Raw genomic sequence first — 23,152 nt, forward strand, 5'->3', positions numbered from 1 at the left:
AATCACGTATAGTTGCATCGAGCCGTCGGTATTGTGCGCCTTCATTTTCTGGTCATGCATCTCGGTCATCCATCGAGAACGACAAGTTGTTTTGAACTGTCGGAATTGTGCTTCATCTCTTTGTGATGCATCACGGTCATCCATCGAGCACAAATAGTTGCATCGCTCGTCAGAATGGTGTGCCTTTATGTTTTTTGCATGCATCTCAGCCATGCATTTGGAACGAAAAGTTGCATCGAACCGTCGGAATTGTGCTCCTTCATCTCTCTGTGATGCATCACGGTCATCCATCGAACACAAATTTATTGTTGCATCGAGCAGTCGTAATTGTGCTCCTTCATCTCTTTGTGATGCATCACGGTACCCATCGAGCACGAACAGTTGCATCGAGCAGTTGTAATTGTGCTCCTTTATCTTTTTGTGATGCATAACGGTCACCCATCGAACACGAATAGTTGCACCGAGCAGTCGTAATGGAGATGTTGCATGTGTGAGGAATTTGTGATTTGACTGTTGATTCTGATGTAAAAGTTCGCAAGAAACACGATGGTGCCACTTGTTTTCTCTGAAATCCACTCCGAAGCTCAAAAAAAGCTCTCAAGTTGAAGCCGAAATAGAGGGGATATCCCACGCTATTCCGAGAGTCCACCTCTACATCAAGACAAACTCTCCATGCAAAGATAGGGAGCAAACACATTAGCACGGTTGCCGTGTTTTCAGTTTTGGAGTCCCCAAATAAAGTGGCAGCCCTGTCAATGCATTTACTCCCTATCTTTGCATGGAGAGTTTGTCCTGATGTAGAGTAGACTCTCAGGATAGCGTGGGATATCCCCTCCATTTTGGCCTCAATTTGAGAGCTTTTTTTGAGCTTGGGAGTTGATTTCAGAGAAAACCAGTGGCACCGTCGTGTTTTTCGCGAACTTTTGCGTAAGAATCAACAGTCAAATCGCGAATTCCTCACACACGCAACATCTCCATTTTGACATTTCCTGAACTTTCATGCAATTTTGTCTTCAATATCCTATCCGGAGATCCGCCGGGCAACACCGCCCGAAACCGAGGCACACAAAACCGAACTGCAGCAACACGCAGCACCCTGAGGGGGGGGGGGGGGAGAGTCATGCAACATCTCCATTGTGCTCCTTTATCGTTTTGTGATGCATCACGGTCATCCATCGAACACGAATAGTTGCATCGAGCAGTCGTAATTGGACGTATTTCTATCAAACGGAACTATGTGCATTATGACATGAGCCCTGTTATGCACATATTCTTACGGGTCTCAGGGCTCATGTCGTGATGCACATAGTTTCGTTTGACAGAAATACGTCCAATTGTGCTCCTTTATCTATTTGTGATGCATCGCGGTCATCCATCGAACACGCATAGTTGCATCGAGCCGTCAGAATGGTGCGCCTTTATGTTTCTTCCATGCATCACAGTTATTCATTAAGAACGAAAAGTCGCATCAAAATTTCGGAATCGCGCTCCTTCATCTCTTTGTGATGCATCACGGTCATCTATGGAGCACGAACGGTTGCATTGAGGCGTTATCATCAGTGCCGAATGAGCCGACTGCGATTATCCTATCACGAAAGCGCCGCCTCACTCGAAGATTGTTTCAATGTTCCCGCGCAGATAGTGCCCTTTCGCTCGAAGCCGTCCAATTCATGCTCACTTGTTCCGGGCCTCATTGTCATTCGGTAGACGAGGTGATATGTGTTGAAGGCGCCCCATCTCCGCCCCCCCCCCCCGCCTCCGACGTTTGTGCAATCGGATTCCCCGTGAAATCTGCAGAGACAAGCGTAATGAAAGGCGGGGTGCATCCGGGCGGGGGGCGCGGGGAAATTGAGGGGGAGAGTGTGCCCTTTGCACTGTGGAGCGTAAGTTTTGTTTGACAAGTTGTCAACTAATTAAAACTTTGTTAACTTATCAGTTAACGTATACTATTTCAACTGAGGCTCCGCCTCCATGGGGGGGGGGGGTGCAAGGAAGGGGGGGGGTGCAAGGAAGGGGGGGGGGTGCTGTTTCTTTCTCTGACACCGTTGACGGACCTCCGCGGGAATCAGTCGATTTCGTCCAAGAATTTGACGCGTCCCTGAAAAATTGAACGGGTTGATCCAGTGGCGTGGCGTGCTTTGCTATGTATCGATTGATCTGTCATTTGATCCTATGGAAAAGGATCGATTAACGGGGTGTTCGCAATAAACACCTTAATAATCGATATTTTACCATAGCTTCAGATGGGAACTTAACGACAGTCGATCATTAACGCCTCAACACTGGTTAAATGAGAGCCAGATCTGCTGCATTTCACATAGCATAATCCATATTTAGCATAATGCAACATTGCATCAATAAGAGTCTGACTATTCGCCCAAAAAAAAAATGCTATTCCTGTGCTCATTTTCTTGCACACGAGGAATTATGCGACCAAATTGCATAAATCTATGTCAAGGTTGTGAAAATTCTTCTTTTCTCGGTCGAAGCAACGTGGCTCCATTTCAAGGTTGCAAAATTGATTTAACCCATTCAATTTTTTACAAGAATGTACCGACACAATTTTTATTGAAAATTTGCCTGATTTTTTTCACGAGACCAGATGAAAAATCAGTGAAATTTTCCTTTCAAATATCTCAAAATTATCCTGATGATAATGCAATCTGCGCGGGAAACTTTTGCAACATTGAAATGCAGTTACGTACTTTCATGGGAGTTACGACGAATTGAGGGACACACCTTTCATTAATATGCCGTGTAAATCAAGTATCACACACGCTCTAAGCTGAATCATATCAGAGTTTGGCAATAACGCATTCTGCATCTTGTTTCTCTTAATTACTGAAACCCTGATTCGAGATTAAATAATTGAATCTCTGCCGTAATAACTGCCGCTTGTACATCCCACAATGGGTTCATCCGGCCTCTTTCACTCATGCGTCGAATCAACTTGTTTGCCGGGACTTGTTTTCGATCCCACTGCTCTCAATCCTCATAACTCGATTTGAAGCGGGAAATTTGAAGTTGTTTTTGGCAAGTGCATTGGATGCCATGGCCCATCCAGGCACATTACGTCTTGAATTGGATACAAAGAAAAACGAGGCATGAGAGTTATAAAGTAAGATGTGAAGGTATAAAACGGTAGATAAATGTAGATATCAATGGCATTTTTTTTTGTCGCACCTCTTTGCACTTATACGCAGCATGCATTGTCTGAAGATAATTTGGACGTATTTCTACCATACAGAATTTTTTGGTGGGTAAGATAGGATGTGCTCGTTAGTGCTTGGGCCATAAGAATGAATGGGAATGTTAAAGCGCCAGTGACGTAGCCGTCGCTCCAGTGGCCATTCGTCGTCTTCAACTCATGAGTCCTAGCTCTGTGCACGCCGTTTTTTGACACATGCTCACTCGTTCTTCTTCAAAAAAATAAAATGTAAGCGGAGCTTTTTAAACTCTGCAAACAGGATACGTGGTTTGGGAATTTCATCGTCGACATGGTTTCTTAAAGGAACGAGAAAAGATACTAAGGAATGGCCCGAACTGTATGTAACAAGGTGGTAAAATGATGCTGGGTCCACATCATTTTATGGGACAAACAAAGCCAAAAAACTCAAAAATTTCAATTGGAGTCTAATATTTTAAGCTCTAGTGGATACCAGTCCTTTTTTAAGGTTATTCGAAGGTTGCCATTTTTTGTGTCAGAGCGACGTGCAATATATCGCTTCAATTCGTTCCATAATTTCAGCTATACTTCTCATTTTTTTCGAATTTTGAGACCGCACTTCTGTTGTCACATAACTAAAGAATTCATGTAAAAATTTGACAAAGAAATCCAACGTAATAAAGTCGTGGTATTTTCAGAGGATAAATATCGCATTCGATTGCAGATATCAGTATCGAATGAGATATTTTTCCTCTAAAAAAAAACCCTGCCTTTAATACGTTGAACTTCTTTGTCAAATTTGGTACATGAATTCTGTAGTTACATGACAACAGAAGTGCGATCTCAAAATTCGAAAAAAATTAGAAGTATCTGGAATTATGGAACGAATTGATGAGATACATCGCACGTCGCTCTGACACAAAAAATGGCAACCGTCGAATAACCTTAAAAAAGGACTGGTATCCACTAGAGCTCAAAATTTTTGACTCCAATTGAAATTTTTGAGCTTTTGGCTTTTTGGCACGTCGCTCCGACACAAAAAATGGCAACCGTCGAATCACCTTAAGGAGCGACCATGAATTCAGCCCTGAGTATCCCTTTTCCTTTTCCTTGCGATTATCGCCGAGTGGATTTTGAAGAAGCTCTAGTCACGGCACGAGCTGAGCGGACATCTCCGTGATCCCTTCTCGCGTGCTAGCGTGGCCGGGATAATTATTCAAATCTGTGTTTGCAGGTGGACTTTCAACCATTCTGGACACTCCCGTGAGCTGCCCGCCGAGTACTATCACAACGTGGGCACTACCTCCACGCTGAATTACACCCCTGTCAGTGACTTGGACTACGGCACGTTAACTTGCCTTGCGTCCAACTCCGTGGGGGTGCAAACCAGACCGTGCGTCTTCCAAGTCGTCGCAGCAGGTAAGATTATCATTCAGTTCTTACTTCTCATGAATGAAATTGAAGCAAATGCTGAAAGTAACTGACGTTAATGATTTTGAAAAATATTCTCGAGCCCTACTAGCAAAGGATGTTAAAATTCGTTTGTGAAAAACTTTGAAAAACTGCTAAAATTTACGAAGAAGGAAATCCTTTTTGGGATTTTTTTAAGTTAAATTTACGAGATGCAAAATTTAAGTAGAATAAGTGTTGAAAACCCTATAAAAAACGTGATTTTTCAAACTAAAATTTACGTTAAAAATGTCAAAATACCAGTGTATTATTTTTAAGAGTTTTTAAGAGATTTTTAAGTTTTTTTTAACAATTCTTGTACTTTCAAATTCGACCTTTCGTAATCATTACGCTGAAGAAACACATTCCTTCTTCGTAAATTTTAAGAATTTGATCATGAATTTTTAAATTAAAATACACAAGTTTTTTAAAAGATTCGTTACAGACCCTGCTACTAGGGACAGTTCAAAATAATGAACGAAATTCAATGCTTTTAAAAAACGTTAATCGAAGTTGTGATTCTGAATCGCATCTTTGAGACCAATTTTGTCGAAAAGTTTACAAGGACCTCGGCCTGTAATCTTAATCATCTCATTTATTAAAATGTTCACGCACCTCCTCCAGTCAAGGGGAGCTCCAATCGTAGGCTATTTTCAAGAAGTAAATCTTACTTATGTTATCGCGACAGCAGGGTACATCCCAATACATCCCATGATCCCACCGCGGTCAAAACCATTCCGTAAAAGTTCTCAGTCCTGTGCCAAGACAGGGCAGTTCTCGAGGCATGAATGATCGATTATCGATACATCCCCGTTTCAAGCTATGGTAAAGAATCGATTATTGAGGATTTCGTATCAGTTCGAAGGGCTTTCAGTTATATGGAGCGGAAAACTAAACTGCCATTTTTTGGCAGTACCTCCGACACCATTCTTCGGCCATCTCTCGGAATGACCGATACCGACCCTTATTTTTGACGCGACCCCTAAAAGTCGCCGGGGTATCGGTTAATCCACTGATAGGATTTTTCTCCCGCAATCGCAATAAATTCCCGATATATTTCCGCTTCCCGAGCCCCAGGCGCCAGATCGCGCCGTGAAAGAATTGCGGGGAGAGAGAACTTTCGTATTAAGCAAGGAACAGTACATGAACTTTTGGGAGTTGCCATAATTATTCTAAAATAATGTGAATTTTCAAGAGAACACGATTTCTTTCCTTTGAAATTTTTTTGGAAAGGATACCAATTTGGATACAGTCAAGCAATAGAGACTTACCTACATCGAGATTTTTAAGACCGTTTTTGAATAAAAGACGTAAAAACTAGAATGGACTCACGGTTGTAGTAGAACCGGGTAACAAGAAACGAGCGGTTGTATGGACTTTTGGGAGTTGCCACAATTCTACTAAATAATGCGAATTTTCTGTAAAAAAACACGAATTTTTCCCCCTTTGAATTTTTTAATTCAAATGGGGCTGATTGTTGAAATTGGTAGACAAAGCGATAGATAAAGAAGACAAAAAGGATATGAAAGGATCCTGTTGGTGTAAGTCGGTAATTGCAGTAGACAAAGGAGGTAGGTAATACGGAAGACCCTATAGATGTGGTCCATCATTTTCTCCTTTGGTCTATACGACCACACATTTCAACCAATAGGATCGCTCCATACTTCTCTGTCTTCTTTGTCTATCACTTTGTGTATATCGATTTCAACAATCAACCCACTGAAAAGAATACCAATTTGGATGGAGTCAAGCAATAGACTTATCTACTTTGAGATTTTTGAGAAATTTGGTCTCACGTGGGTTGCCCTTAGTACTGTATTCTTTAGCTTACCTCCTTTTTCTGTTATACTTATCAGCTTTCACCAATAGGACCCCTTTATTTCCCATTTTTCTCCTGTGTCCATAGCTTTGTTTAGAAATCTCAAAAATCAACCCAATGGAAGTTTTGAAAACAGACGTCTTGTGCGGAGCACATCTTGATAGTTAGTTAGTTAGTTAATATAATTTTGAGACTTTCAGCGACTCAGGCTATTAACGTCTTTACAGGTAATTTTGAAAATAGGAGTATAAACGATACGTAGTCTAGTCCCCATTCTTTTATACATCGACGGTGTAAGTCGGCAATCACATTACTCGGTTTGCGACGTCGCAGACTCCAGCTGTCCTTCTTTGTTTTTTAAATGGAAAACTACTCAACGGCAATTCTTTAAAGCTGCCGTGATTTATCTTCTCTGTGCGAAGAAAATACTACATAAACTTCAAGGAATGATGTCAATTGGACAAATTTTGCAATTTGGAACTATAAATTCTAGCCCGGTATAAAAACGACGTATGCGCCATTAGTTTCCCTTTGCACTCACGTGTTTTTTCACATGAGCCAGATTTCATAGTTCCAAATTGCAAAATGCAGTCCAATTTGTTCTCCTTTATAAAAATAACTAGAGGCGGAGATTTTCAGACACCTCAACCGAGATGTGTGATTGCGGACTTACGCCGTCGATATGTAAGTTTCGATGAAAAACTTGCACCATGAAAAATAAATGTTTCATTGGGGGAATGTGGCAACTCTCAAATTCGAGATATTCATACGGCATTTTTCCTTAGCTGTAAAATTATGAGGTTTCCGGCCGACTTGGCAATGGCGCGGCGAGTGGCTTCCGGGTCCGCCGCTAAGCGATTTATCGACGCCAGCGACGCAGAACAAGTGTAACCGGGCTGAAATAAAGGACGATAAAAGTCGGGTTTTTAACGGAATCCCGGGCGGTTAAATCATCGGCTAGGGTGTGATAATGAGTCGCTTTAAGTTGTAATTATTTCCGTTTCATTAGTTTTTATCTGCGAGATGTCAAAGGGACCCGATAATTAAGTCTATCAACCCATCGAGGAAAGGATCTCCCCCGCCCCCCTCCCTCTCCGAGCCCCCCCCCCCTCCTCCGGTGAGCTGGGATTCGGGACCCAGCGAATAATTGATAACGCCGCTAATAGTCGAGTAAAGAGATCTTGAAGCGTATTTCAATCGCTCCATGTTAGAAACCCAACGTCTATATCTCACCCTGAGCCCTGAGGACCATGTTAATCCTTTAATATCAGGGCTCGTGAATTTGAACCACGTTGAATTTTTTCCACGAAGATTCCGCCTGCTGGCCAACGCAGGGTTCAGGGGCTTAGAGTTGGGACGCCTCTTTTGTTTTGATATTTATCTCGTGGTTCCTGTTGTCCCCGCACGCCGCGCCACTGTCGCCGCGTGGGCGTAAGTCGTGCGGCTCTGTAGAGGTCCTTCCTATTCGTTTGCATTACTTCTACATTCCGGGACATTCCCGGGCACATGGATTCGTCTCTTTTTCGAGGTGCTTTCGTTCTCCGTTCGCTCGCGAAAGAATGCTCCGGATAAATCGAGCTGTGGTGGAATGAAAATGAATGCATATTTCACCGCTTAGTGATACTGTGAATGTGCTCGCCTCGGCGATGCCGGATTGAAGCCGGGTGTACACTGTTAGAAATCTAGGACAGATTCGGTGCTGGGTCTATCTTGCCCCGAAAACCCCGAGTGATATGAATGCAAAGTGAAATTAGCACCATGTAGGCGTATGACACTCCGCAAAAGAGTAGATTTCGCTCCTTAAAAGTGCAAGTTTCTCCGCGAGAGGAGAATCGACTCTGCTCCGCATTTATGCTACTGCACAACTCGCCTTCTGCTGCGTCTTCAGCAATTGTTGTTACGAATATGTTGTGCGTGCTGATTTCAGGTCATTACATACTCAATTCTCTGAAGGCGTTTTATGTGCGAAAGCAATTCGCCTTCAACTGCGTTATCGGCAATTGTTGTTACGAATATGTTGTGCGTGCTGATTTCAGCCCATTACATACTCGACTCTTTGAAGGCGTTTTATATGCGCAAGTAGCGCAAGCTGTCGGAGAACGAACGAAATAGAGATTGAGCGATTCATTTAATCTCACTTCTGTTGTTCTCCAACAGGGTGCTCTAGTTTCGCACATAAAACGCCTTCAAAGAGTCGAGTATGTAATGGGCTAAAATCAGCACGCACAACATATTCGTAAGAACAATTGCTGCGTACGCAGCTGAAGGCGAATTGAAAACAACCGTATCGTACACGTCGAAAAACATTTTAAATCTTTAATTTATATTCTTACCTGTAGCGACGTGTATTGTATGGTCTTTTTATGGGAGAGTTTTGAAAGATTTTCGAATCACAAAGAGTGAGATTTTTAAATTTTTGAACGACTTTTAAAATTTTAAATATCAAATGATATTGGTATAGGTATATTTTACTTTGGTTTATAACTTTGCAACTTTATGAACCCGAAAGGGGAAGGATAAAGGATGATTTCTACTCTTCTACTCCACTCTACTCTGTTTTGATTCCAGGACGGCCGTTTCCGCTGTTCAACTGCACGATGGCGAACCGGACGGCGGATTCGGTGACGGTGGAGTGCATCGAGAACTTCGACGGGGGCCTGCCGCAGAGCTATCTGGCGGAGTTCGTGCAACTCCCGGTTGTGGCGGGTCCCGGCTCCGGGTCCAACTCGGTCTGGTACAGGAACGTCACCTCCTCGAAGCCGCTCTTCCACTTCAGCGACTTCAGTCCGGCGGCCTCCTACCGGCTCAACCTCTACTCCTACAACGCCAAGGGCCGAAGCGAGCCTACCGTCCTCGAGATCCTCGCCTACAACGCACAAAGTAGAGAGTCCGGTAAGTACACCCTCAAGAAAAAAAGAAAATAAAGAAAGAAAAAAAAAAACTGAACGTCCGTTGGGACTTATTAGATGAGTGAAACGTAGCTATGCCAGGGTTGCCACAGTCAGGGAATACCGAGAAACGTCAGGAAAAATGACGAAAATGTCAGGGAAAAATCGTCAAATCACCTTCATTTGCTCTCTCAAGTGGGTTTGACGTTTCGAACAACAAATTTTACATGAAAACTACTTCTGATTATGTCTTTTTAAAAATTTGGCATTTGTTCAATTGTCCGGGAATTTCATCAAAATGTGTCAGGAAAATCAGGGAAATGTCAGGGACTTTAATTTTCCAACTTCTGTGGCAACTCAGGTATGCTCTTCCCAACCTTTTTGACCAGAATTCGGCTTTTGGCTCCCACCGCTAGAGCTGTGGCGTGAAATTTAAATCTCATCAACTTTGCAGTATTGGCGATTGAGCACAAGTGAGAATTTCATGAGCTGCCGCCAGCGGCGCACTATGGTCAAAAACTCAAAAATAGGAAGAAATAAGTCGGTTAATGACTGGAAGATCACGAAAGTTTCGTGCCTTATGTTTTTGAGTCTTTAATTTCGAATTTGATGTCATATTGTCTACATTTTAACACCCTGACCTTTTAATTGTGGGCAAGTTTATGGCACGCTGCCAGCTCGGAACGCGCACTGACGCCTACAAACCTAACGGGATACTTCAAGCATTGCGCAATGCGTGAAGTAGCCCCTCAGGTTTGTAGGCGTTAGTGCGCGTTCCGCGCTAGCAGTACGCTGCGGCTCTCCCGGCGGGCGGGTGGTGAACGATTTCTTGCGGGGAGAGCTCCCGGGTGGAGAACAAACATGATCGTGGCTGTTGATAAAAATGAACGAACGAGACCTCACTAAAAGCAAATGGATTTTTTAAATGTTGCGCCACAGCTCAGGCGGCAGGAGTCGAAAGCCAAGTTCCGGCCAAAAGGGTCGGGAAGAACAAATCTACGTTTTGCTTGTCTTTAATTGCATTGAGACTATACCTGTGACAGGATCTGTGAAAAGGGACTTCATTTCCCAAAATTCGAAATTGAAAAGTCTTAGTAATTGGAACTTAAAGAAGAGATATGACGTCTTGAAGTTCCAAGACAAAAATGCCCGAGTTTAAGGTTCAATTCAAGTTAAGAATTCTGACACGCACCTAAAAAAGGAGCAGGTAGCCCCTACTGTGGTGAGAAAATTAAACTGAAACATCGTGTAGTTTGTTGCCAAAGCGTTTCCCGTTGAGAACTCAAGACTTTGAACTTTTCCCTAAAGTTTGGCTCTCTTAGACGGTTTGCTCTCGGAAAATACGGTCCCTATTCACAAATTCTGTCATTTTTTCCACTTTTTTTAAAGATTTCCGAGACTAGCCGGGTAATAAAACACAAACAGACATACTTTCACAACGAAATTTCCTACAGAACATCGTTTACACGCTGCAGCTTTAGGATACTGACTCATGTAAATCTCGTCATTGGTTAAATGTGTATCGAAAACCAGAGTGCCTTCAATTTTGTAGGTATACAACATAGCCAACTCTTAAGCAGTAATAATTGCATCCAGGTGTTGCTACGAATTCGAGTCTTCTGAAGTAGATTACGGCACAATATTTATACGCTCGAGAATAGGACGATTAATAGGTAGTGAATTTGCAACTTAACTTATGAGTGACAAATCTACGTTTTGAGAGGAAGTAGAACCACCGTATTCAAAGTTTTTGCTTGTGTAATACTAAGGTCTATTTTGGTTGAATCGATCTCAGAAAATTCAGTTTTACATCTGCAAAACTAAAAACTGTAAAAAATGAACGAAACACAACGGTGGGACTATTCTACCTTGCCGAGTAAGAACACCGTATGATCATTCAAATGCTGCCGAGTTTCATCTCAGAAAATATTTATAATTGAGGAAAATTATGAATATTTTCCCCTGAAATTTTCTGACTTTCTCGATCGAATTACGAATGAAAGCCTCTGAAAAATCGGAAGTGAGACTGTCAAAATTTTCCTGAAAATTCGTTATTTGTCGAAAAAATTTGGCAACGCCTGATGGCTCATACACGTATTTAACACTTTCGTTCTAAGATCACCGCGTTAATTCGGTGTAATAAAACACTAAATAGATTTGCTCTTTCATTAATGCTGTGAATTTTTATTTTTGTTATTTTATACTTTCAGGTCTGGACCGGATAACTATATTCAGTTCTGCGGTGACGATCCTCGCCGTAGCTTTATTAGTCTTAATTATAATTTTAGTCGCTCTTTGTAGAACTCAACTGCGAAACAAATCCAGGGATAAACTCAAATACTCATCTTCGCTATCCGATTCTTCGAATAACATAACGGAGAATCATAGGCCTAAGTCTAAAGTGATAGTGGATGATAAAGATCCAGATCTCATCCCACAAAAAATAGGTGAGTGCATAAATCAACAATACCTCATTCTCATGCAAGAAAAAACAGTAAGAAACGTGGCCGAAACTGTATGTAAATAGGTGGGAAAATATTGCTGGGTCCACACTATTTTGCGGGGAAAACAAGGCCAAACAACTCAAAATTTTCTTTTGGAGTCAAACATTTGGAGCTCTAATGAGTGGCAGTACAAGACTGAGGGGGGAAATTTACAGCTCAGCAGGCTGATTGTTGAAATTGATAGACAAAGCGATAGACAAGATGACATAGGGGGTATGGAGCAATCCTATTCGTTGAAATGGTTGGTTCCTGCAGACTAAGGGAGAAAATGATGGACTAAATATAGGGTTCCTCGTAGGTTGCCGTCAGTTGGTCTTTTACCTACCTCCTTACCAAGAGGACCCCTCCATAATAATTTTATCTTCTTCGTCTTTAGCTTTATCTGTCAATTTCAACAATCAGCCTGTAATCAGACAGTTTCATATTCTCATTCCTTATTCTCATATATGGACGTATTCATGGTCAGGAGTTATCTGTATGAAAAGGAATACCAAAGAGATAAAGAAAAAAATAACTATAATCATTAGGTCATCATTAGATCATCATTAGATCATTGGGTCGTCTCCCGGACAAAGGAACAGAACTACATTTCAATGTTGCCAATTTTTTCCTCGCAAATTGCATTTTTATCTGGAGAGGCTGAGATATTTTCAACGAAAAATTCCACTAATTTTTCTCATGATCTCATGCAAAAATTCAAGAAATTTTGGACAAAAATTTCGAAAGTGCATTCTCGCAAAAAATTGAATTGTTTGAGGCAATTTTGCAAATTTGGAATGGAGTTAAGTTCCTTCGTGCGGGAAACAACGATTTACGGATCACTGAAAGTTTGAAACGAATCTACCGTTCTGATGAATAATGTTTAAATGCGAATTTCGGATACAAGTGCGTTTGTTCATTTTTTCTAACAGGAGCCATTGATTCCATTGGTTTGTTTCAGAAAAAAATATATTACCTAGTTTCGTGAGTGTGTGCACGACCTCTCCGAAACACTGCAAGCGGAAAAAACCGGAGGGTGCGGAAAAGATGAGGCATTTAAATGGAACCATTACGAGACCTCCACACGTAAGCAATTCCCTCCTTATTTCTCTTTCACGCATTAACCGCGTCTGTAATTCCGCTAACACCGCAAATAGCCAATGAATAAGCAAACATCCACCGTTGTCGGCTCCTCAATGCCCGCTGAAACTGGAAGAAGCTCGCGAATCGCACGGTCTTTCGCTTAAGTCTGTGGCAACTTTGACGATGGCTCAGCTATTATTCCGTCACTTCACTTGAAATTGATTGAGCCACGAGGAAATTGATTGCTAACCGCTAGTAGTTATGCTGTAATTCCGTTCACTCACGGAGAAAAGAAATCGTTGCTACCGCAATGCATCGTGGATTCCAGGCCCTACCAAATTTCCCAGTCTTAGATACAATATTATGTTTTTGGTAAAATTTCTTTAAGTCCCTAAGTCGTGGTCTTAAGTAGTTTCTTTAAGTTCTTAAGTCGGTAACAATGAAGCATTTTTATAAGAACCAAACCAATTGTTACTACTTGTAACTCCGACCATAAAAGTAGATAGGACCCGGAATTTACAATAATCATCGTGAGAGCAACAGGCGTTTTTGCTCCGAATTGTTCGTTAGGGTTAGCTTCTAGAGTTTTGTGCAGAAGCCAAACCAAAATTCTTATCGATATACTTTTTTAAACGTTCACAGTTTTCCCCTCCTGAAAGTTAACATTAATTATTTGAAGCTTTCTTGGAACTCAATAATTAATGTGAATATTCAAATGAGCCAACAAAACGTCTTCTTCCGCCATGAATTTGTGCATATGACTGTTTATGAATTAGATCTCATTATCAAGGTACGTAAGTGATTTGAATTACAAACCTGAAACCGTCTCATCCTCGTTTTGGTTCAATATTTTCTGGATTTTCTGACACAAAACGTTTGAGTTCAAACATGGATCAATGACTCAATATCAAAGTTTTATGGAATGCAGGCTGATTATTGACATTAGTAGAGAAAACGATAGACAAAAAATACAAAAAGAAAAGGCAGCAATCCTATCGGTGGAAGCGAGTGGTTACAACGAACCAAGGAGGTAAATAACAGACTAAGTAACAGCAACCCACCGGGGACCCTATACTTAGTCCGTCATTGCCTCTCTTAGTCTATAAAATCCACCTGTTCCGACCAATAGGATCGCTCCATTTTCTCTTTGCCTTCTTTGTCTCTAAAGCTGCAAACAATAATCAGCCTGTAGAAGTCCTTCATCCTTTAGACGATCATTTACGGATGGCTTAAGTGCAAAGCCACGTGTCTCCGTTTGCGACGCTGCAGGCTTCCTGGCATACTTCATTTTTTCTTTAGAAGACTTGTCACTGTAATTTCTTGAAAACTTCCTTGATTTTTCTTTTCTACCATCAGAATATTCTGTATGGACCTCAAGCCAATTAAGTTGACTTGTATCTCTTCGAAGGAATGAAATAGAAACGGAAGTTTTGAAACACTGCGACGGAGATTAGAGCAATTATTAAATAAATGGTTTACAGTGGGATGAATTTTAGAACAGATACCCCACTGAGTTTTGTAAAATCATTGTATTTTATGAAATAAACTTTTCAAATTTAAGAAAAAAACAACGTAAGATAGGTGGTTTTGCACTTTGGCCATCGATATGATGAGTCTTTGCCGCCAAATCCGCAGCTGCGGCATCGCTATCCTGAAGACTACGATGCTGTTCTAGGGAGAAACGCCGTATGAACCTTTGGGCGTTCTCAAATTTCCTTTGATAAATCGCGAATTTACTGGGAGAATCGTGAATATTTTTTTCTAAGAATTTCAGACAATTTTGTACGCAATTTAATCTAAAATATCTGAAAATTTCAAAGAAAAATGTGCATGAATGTTGTCAGAAATACCTATTTTATCAAGGGAAATTTGGCAAATCTCGAATGCTCATACGGCGTTCTTCCTTAGCACGACAGTACGCTACCCGCGTTTCAGCGGATAAATCATTACGGAAGACGGCGAGAAGTTAACGGGACAGAAAAATAATCAAGCGGGGCCCGGGCTGTGTGTCTAAGCCGGGCGGAAAAGAGATGTAAATGGTGGAGAAAGGTTGTGATGTAAGCCGGAGCTAATCACGAGATGAAATAAAATCGGATTAGGGAGGAGAGCAACATGTCCGCGGACCCTGCAAAGTGCCCGGGCCCTAGGATGAAGAGATTAAAAAGCTTTGATCAAAAGCTGTCGAGATACGCGACAAACGTAACGAAGGCGGCGCGCTCTGGCGGCAGCTTCAGACATCCTGACGCACCGACGACGCGAAGTCGCGACGGAGCTGAAGGAGAAAAGCTCGCGTTGGAAACGTCGCAGCGAAAGGGATAATTGGCCGGCCCCAGTGCTCAGCCAGGGACGCATCCTGCAACGGGGGATGCAGCGTGTTGCCAAATTTACTGGAAAAATCCGGAAGCCGAAAAGCTCCAGCTTCAAAATCATTAAATAGAATGAAAGTGAAAACCTCACTGAAAAAAAAAGTTCGGTAAATCCAAACTAGTTAGGATCATATGAAACCACGATTTTGTTCGGTACACACGACCGAATTATTCGGTCTGCTCAGCCGAACTGTTCGGTCCACTGAACCGAACTGTGAGAATTTATTATGGTTCGGTCGCACAAACCGAACAATTCGGTTGAACAGTCCGAATAATTCGGTTGTGTAAACCTGGTTCCATATGATCCTAACTAGTTCGGATTTACCGAACTTTTTTTTCAGTGATAACACTTTATTCAACTCATCATACAGTGACATTTACTGAATTGAACCTAAACAAACTTTGTGTGCAAATTGTAAAATTAACTTCCTGAAGTGCGTAAAATTAACCCATAATATCAAAATGAAAGCTGGAAACGTAGAAAATTATGCCGAAACTATTGTAAGAGCACAACTTTAAACGAGGAAAAATACATTTTTTTTTGAAAACCGATCAATCAATCCTTATTTCTATTCTTTCCAACTTCGAGGGTAAATTGATTTTGAAGTTGAAAAGAAAAGGAGTAAGGATCGGCTAATCGGTTTCAAAAAATTGTATTCATCCTCGTTTGAAGTTGTGTTCGTAGTCCCAATAAAGTTATAGGAAAGTGCGTTTTGCAACAACAAATATTGTAAAAACGTTGTACACAAAAAGACTAAAATAAATTTTAAAAAAAACTTCCTAAAGTCGCAAATGAATATCGATGGTCCAGGTGCAAAACCCCGTATCTCTATTTGCGACGCTGAAGACTTCCTGTCATACCTTATCTTTCATAAGGAAACTACTGAACGTGATAAGTTAAAAATTTCCCCGATTTTTCATCTCTGATAACAGAATGAGTGCCAGATGAAGAACAGATGTAATGAAGAGATGATGATGAATGAGTAACAGATTCTGCCAGAGTGCAAAATCATGTATATTATTTTCGACGTTGCAGACTTCCCGTCATTTTTCATGGATTCCTTGAAAAACTGGTTAACGTTATTCTTCGAAAACTTCCCTGATGCTTCTTCTCCATTAGCAGAATGTCCTGTACAAATTTCAAGCTATAAAGTTGACTTGTTTTTCCTCGAAAAAATCAAATAGAAGCGGACATTTTGAGCCCGGAATGGAGATACATGGTTTCGCACTTTAACAATCAATATTCTGTATGAAATATGCACATTTTGCTCCAAAAAGCTGAAATCACGGCAAACATTTCGAAACATGGCAACGGAGATACGTGGTCGGTCTTGCTCTTCGTCGAAATGTTTACCTTTGTTCCATTAGTTAGCCTTATCCGAGACTTACACATCTAAACTTTGCATGAATATATATTCAAGATTCGATTCATTCTATGAAAAATATGTAAAAAAAGAAACGACTTTTTGGTCCGGATGAGTGCCTGCAGTCTGGACAATAAAGCTGAAAACGGCAAAAGCGCCTCCGAAAAATAAGGGGCTGTCCGAATCGAGTAACACGTTCAAAAAGGAAGGGGCTTTGCGCCGCGATGCCTTTGCGAGAGTCGAATATTACGTGACGCAACGAACGGAAAAATTGGATCTTTTTCCGGGAATTGACTTTAAAGAAAATTGCGCCTTTTTCGTGGTGAGGGAAGCTTATGTGTGGGGGAGTTGATTAAGCTGAACGGTTAGAGGGGTCTCAGGTTGCTTGCCTCACACGTGCTATGCGAGACGTTAAAGATGACAAAATGAAAAATAAATAATAATAAAAAAGTGCTACGCCCTTGGTACAAGGCTCTCGAGTCAAAGCGTAGGCGAGATGGGCAATTGCACCTTTCGAGGAGATATGTGCTGTAGGGCGTGATACCACTATTCGCCCTCCTGGGAGCTCGGTGTGCCTATTCAATTCTTTGAAGGCGCTTTTATTTTCCGTCGCTTCACGCTAGATTCCTATGAGCTGCGGCGGTAACAAGCCGATTCTCAAACTGTTTCATCTTTAGTGACCTTCTCGCATAAGATGTCTAGTGCGATGCCACTCAGCTTTGAGAATTTACGTGTTTCTTTGATAACTTTTGTTATTTTTTAAACGTTCCAGATTTTACTCATTAATTTCACGTAGATAACTTAAAGAAAGATATTCAAATCGATCAATCAAAGTTAATTAATTTTTAAACTGCAAAAAAATCTTCAAAGCTGCCGTGCTAAGGAAAAACACCGTATGAACATTCAAGAACTGCCAAATTTCCTCAGATAAGTTCATTTTTGAGGAAAGTTACAAGTATGTTCTCTGAGACTTTTCAGATGTTTAAGATTAAATTGCGAACATGATTTTCAGGAAAATACGGAGAAAAATTTCAACAAATTTTCAAGTAAATGCATCTTTTTCGGAAAAAATGGCAACGCTTACAGGCTCAGACGGTGTCTTTCCTTAGCACGGCAACAAAAAACTACACGGTTCGGTTTATAAATCAAAATCTTAAGTTATGTGCTATGGGCATGATACCACTATTCGACCTCCTGGGAGCTCGGTTTGCCTATTCAATTCGTTGAAGGCGTTTTTATTTTCCGTCCTTTCACGCTCAATTTCTATGAACTACGGTGGTAACAAGCCGATTCTCAAACTATTTCTTCTTCAGTGAACCTCTCGCACAAGATGTCTCATGCACTGCCACTCTGTGTCCGTAGAACTACATTGACACTCTGCCACATTTTCCCGGGTATTCAAGCGTTTCTTTGAAAACTTATGTTATTATTTTAACGTTACGGCACGATTTACTTATTAATTTGATGTGGATAACTTAAATAAAATTATTACTACGAGTTGATTAACTTTTTAACTGCCAAAAAAATCTCCCAAACTACCGTTCCAAGAAAAAACGTCCTATGAACATTATAGAAATACCAGATTTCCTGCAATAAAGGGCTGCTATCTTTAAAATGGATAAATGTAATAGAATTTGATGAAATTGACGGAAACATGAAAAATTAATGATAATCGCAAATTCGCAAAAAATCAAGGAACATCAATTGAAGAGGGGAACAGAAAGGGCATTTTTTGGTTGCGGTATCTTGGGATCTTCTTTTAAGTTTCATCCACTATACTTAATGCAAAACGCATGGAATTTGTTAAATTTTTTACTGGACTTTTTTATGATTTTAAAATACTGAAAACTAAAAATTTCAGAAAATTCACTCACCTAAAATATGAATCGGCGGTGGATTTTCTGAAACACCGCAACCAAGAAATGCCCTTTCTACACCCAACGCTTTAATTCGTCGTTTCACACAAGATAGAACGTAACTCCATTCCAAGGTTGCATAATTGACTCAAACAATCCAATTTTTACAAGAATAAACCTGCGTAATTTTCATTGAAAATTTTTCCAATTTTTGTACGACATCAGAAAAAAAAAGTCAGTATAATTTTCAGCTAGAAACTCCCAAGATTCTACTCGTAAAACAGCAATTGCGCGAGGAAATTTGGCAACATTGAAATGTAGTTTCGTTCTTTCGTGAGGAAAACGACGAATTATACTCTCAATTTCAATGGTCGAATATTTTTCTGTGTTCCTCGCCTTAAATTAAGACCTCGTAATTGTCGCCCTATATTTACACCTAAAATGGCAACGCCGCAAGGAACTAACGATGCTATTGTTCCCGACAACGGAGTGTAACTGGCGCGCAAACTAGGAGAGTTCCTTGATGGGAACTGGCGCGGTGTCGGTGCTTGCGCCAACTTCATTTGGACGCATTTCTGCCGAACGGAACTATGTGCATGAAGACATGAGCCCTGAGACCCATAAGGATATATGCATAACAGGGCTCACGTCATAATGCACTTAGTTCCGTTTGGCAGAAAACCGTCCATTTTTACCTTGACGCTGAGCTGTATTACATTTGTATCTTTCACACATCGTTCCCGTCAAAAGTTTCCTCGTTGCAGCCCCCGCCCACGTGAATACACTTATTATTTAAATCAACAGTGTCACTCTTGACTCTCATAAATCAACCACCACCCCCTCCTCCATCCTCCCCCACCCTCCACTACCGTGCGACGCGGATTATGAAAATTCTTGCGGCAACGATTCGATGCACTCTGCCGCATTGACTGAAAGTGAAACACCCGAGCGAAACACACCCCCGCCCCCTTTTTCCCTTGCTCGCACGCTGCGGAGCGCTCGGAATTACCCCTTCCGAGAGGAGGGGATGATTGCGAAAATCGCCGGAAAATCCGGGACTTATTTTCTCACCAAGCCCTGGGAGTTAACACTCTCCCTCTAGAATTGTCGGATTTTTTTTCTTTTTTTCTTTCAACTTTATATCTGGTCCGTGGACCATGTTATTTGATATGTACCAGGGTGCCGGAAACTTATTGTAGCCAATATTAAAAAAAACATAAGAAAATGGGTAACCGAGGCTAAAAGCAACAAACACAAAGCTCGAGACGTTTAGGGGTGGTTTAACCCCTTTCTCTACCAGGAAACAAAGATTTATAAAATATTATACCTCACCACTTTTCGTTATCACGAATGGGGGTCGAGGGATTTTGATTTTTATAATTATTTTGTATATTCTAATTTTTTTGTATATTTTTGTTTTCTAGTCGAGGTGGGGATTGAAACCACCCCGAAAGGTACCGCACTTTGTGTCCGTTATTTTTGGCCTTGGTTACCCCTTTCTTGTGATTTTTAGTCGAATTATTCGGGCTATTTTTGTGTATTATTTTTGTTGTAACCTGATATAAACTTTATCACTTAACATGTTTTCTTGGGGGAGATCCATGACCAACACGCTGAACACAATGAATGTTTCCAAAAACCAATTTTTAGGGTACCTGGATAGGGTCCAAATACTAGTCAGAAAAAAAAAACACAGTGAACTTTCGATAAAATTTGTTTGAATTTTCGCATAAATGAATTCTCATCCTCTCATCTTCCATTGAGTCTACTTTTACCGTTGAATACTCTAAAACTGATTCTTTTAACCAATTTGAAAGAAAACGCAGTTTTGAAAAATGAGCCTTAGCGTATCCAAAGTCATTCTCTTCATGGATGCTTAGTTTATGTCTCACAAGAAGTTAATTTCGTCTTTGAATTTTTACCACTTCCCTTTTTGAAAATACGCCTTTTTTTGGCAAATTCTACAGGCCCTTCAGTTATTTTATGTACCCTAGGGATAAAAGACGGTCTTGTCATCATTAAATAAGAATCAAACCACCTCCAAGCACCGTAAAGACTCAGCAACGAAGCCGGAGATAGGTGATATGCCCTCTCATTTTCTAATTAATCTGGTTTATGTAAATCCCTTTCCCTCTGTGGTCTGTGCTACATATTTCCTGCATTAATCATTCTGTTTTCCGTCACGTTGTAAGAGATAAGGAGGTTTTGGCGTTTAATTCACTCGTCTTATGAAAAGAGCAGAGAAAATTCAAGGCAGGAAAATCAGACAATACTGAGCAATTATATTTAAAAAAAAAAAAGAATAAAATAAAATAAAAAAATCCAAATATTCATAGCATTACCTGAAGAGCTATGTAGTCCAGGCCTCAGGAGAAGAAAAGAAATCCTTTTTTGCTGACCACGTTGAGTTTTAACATTTTTTCCGTCTTTGAATCACCTCACTTTCAAGGAAAAAATTAGCAGAAAGTGAGAGAATATTTCCAGTTATTAGGCATGCTAGATTATGTCAGTACACTTTGACTAAAGTGGACCTTTACTTGGGTCTGAGAGGGATATTTAAACTAGGGATGAGGAAATAAAAATTGCAGACTTCAAGATATTTTTTTTTAAAAAAAATCAGAGCGTCCTTCGTGATTTATCTTTTAATTTTGACAAGAGAGCGCATATATTTGACGCCTTACCTCAGAGATTATTTATGTCGATAACTGTATTTCGAGGTTTCCACTCCAATGTTGTTTTTTCCAGAATGCGAGCTAATTTCATTGTTTGAAATTTTAAAAATAATTACTCATTGGTCTTTTGATGCCCAAGCTGTTCAAATTGACCCAATTATCTCTTCTGGGGAAGTCATGATGCCGGTGAATACGAGCTTTAGATTTAGGTTTACAAATACATTCTAAAAAAGAATCAGAAATCAAATTGAAAAAAAAGAGTGTACACACTGGAAAAGATAGGAGACGTATTCGGGCCTCGTTCTTATAGTTTCTTAGCATTTAAAGAATCTTATTTACACATTATTGGCAGCATAGATCGGAGCATTGCGAGTTTATATCTCGCGCCATGGCGCCTTCAATTTTGCAGATGCGACACGGACATCCATCAAGCACGAATAGTTGTATCTCCGCGCCGTCGCCAACGCGCATCGCTTCCGTCGCTCTATTCCATGTTGTGTCTGTTCCGTTTGTCTTATTTGTTGTGATGCCTCATAATATACAAAATATTACTTCATAAACTACCAAAATCAACGTATACTTAAGTTTGAGTCAATTTGACCCATTTGGAACTTAGCGTGTAAAAAAAATCTTGGGCATCGAAGGGTCAGACAGATTTGAAGAACCGTGGAATTTGCACTAGATATTACTTGAATTATCCTCTAATCGAAAAATAAAAAATGACCAAAGATTTTGCTACGTTGCCAACCGAGGCACGCGATGGACAATGTGTGTCTTATTATCACAACACTCTTGAAGAAATGAGTGACTGTCGTTTTATTATATCATGCTCATTAGTGATCTCGGAAATTCTTTAGGTCTGGATGTGAGCGTCAATTCATCACATTTTGGGATTGTATTGCGTTCATTTTGTTAACTCAAGGCTTCTTTTGAGTGAACAATATATTCGAGTCTGTGCGCATTTTGTCCGACAGGAAGTTTGCGGAAATCAAGACGCAATTATTAGGGGCAAGACATGATACATCTCATGCTGATATCTTGTTACTTGGGGTTGAATAACAAAGGCTTTGTCCTCAAGGCCTCGAGCCCTAACAATGGTGCATGGACGTTGGTCGCATGAGTTGTATGTATTGATTTTGATTTCGCATTGGTTTCAAGTCGTGAGCTTCAGACGAATTCTCTACTGGATATTTTGATTGAATTCGCTGATGTAAATTCGAGTAACGTAACTTACCCTTAGCAGTGACCTTTGAAAATCATTTTTCAAAAACGCTTAAAGACCGTAGAAAATTATTTTTCCGTTTATTTTTGTAATTTTTCTTCTAAGCGAAATTTCCAAGCCGGGTCTTTAGGTAATCGACTATCTCTTCTTGGGAAGTTACACGTATGGAGATTGAGGAGATGGTGAATAGTTACTTACCTTTAAAAACATGAAAATAAAATAAATAGTACTTCGAAAACGACTAAATCAATGTATTTAAATACGGGTAAATTTGACAAAAAATTGGGTTTGGTAGTATTACGTTAATTTAAATAATGTTATATAAAATACGTTAATGAAGTTATTTAAATAACAATCACTGCATTGATTAAGAGTTTTTTTTTTTCAAAATTGTTACTTTATCATATAAATTCATGCTTCTTGCGGGCTGATTATTAAAATCGATACACACAGGGCATATGAAGCGATCCTATTGGTTGGTGTGGTTTGTTTCAGTGCACGAAGAAGGTACGTAATTAGTGGACTAACTATCGGTAACCAACAAAAGGCCCTAAAGTTAGTTCATCATTTTCTCCTCTCACTGAAAAAAAGTTCTCTTGAGATATTATCTTGGCTTAAAGCGTCGTTTTGTGTAGGCAATTTTTTTTTTTTTTTTTTTTTTCAGTGAAAAAAATGTCCGTTATGTTATCATTAAGTTTAAGTTTAAAAAACTATAACAAAACAACATTTTTTTTTATCAAAAAAACTGGCTTTAAGATACATTAGCACGGATTAAACTAAAAAA

General features: G+C 40.2%; 1 protein-coding gene across 1 annotated transcript in view; it reads left to right on the top strand.

The window, feature by feature from the left end:
* LOC109034765 (protein turtle homolog A) overlaps positions 1-23,152 on the top strand; it is a 539,517-nt gene that overhangs the window by 497,315 nt on the left and 19,050 nt on the right. The window contains exons 12-15 of the mRNA XM_072301836.1: positions 4,401-4,585; positions 9,003-9,326; positions 11,533-11,769; positions 12,767-12,891. Coding sequence (XP_072157937.1) covers positions 4,401-4,585; positions 9,003-9,326; positions 11,533-11,769; positions 12,767-12,891 — 871 coding nt within the window. The remainder of the gene's footprint in view (positions 1-4,400; positions 4,586-9,002; positions 9,327-11,532; positions 11,770-12,766; positions 12,892-23,152) is intronic.

Source organism: Bemisia tabaci, chromosome 6 (assembly GCF_918797505.1).
Source record: "Bemisia tabaci chromosome 6, PGI_BMITA_v3".
Taxonomy (NCBI): Eukaryota; Metazoa; Arthropoda; class Insecta; order Hemiptera; family Aleyrodidae; genus Bemisia; species Bemisia tabaci.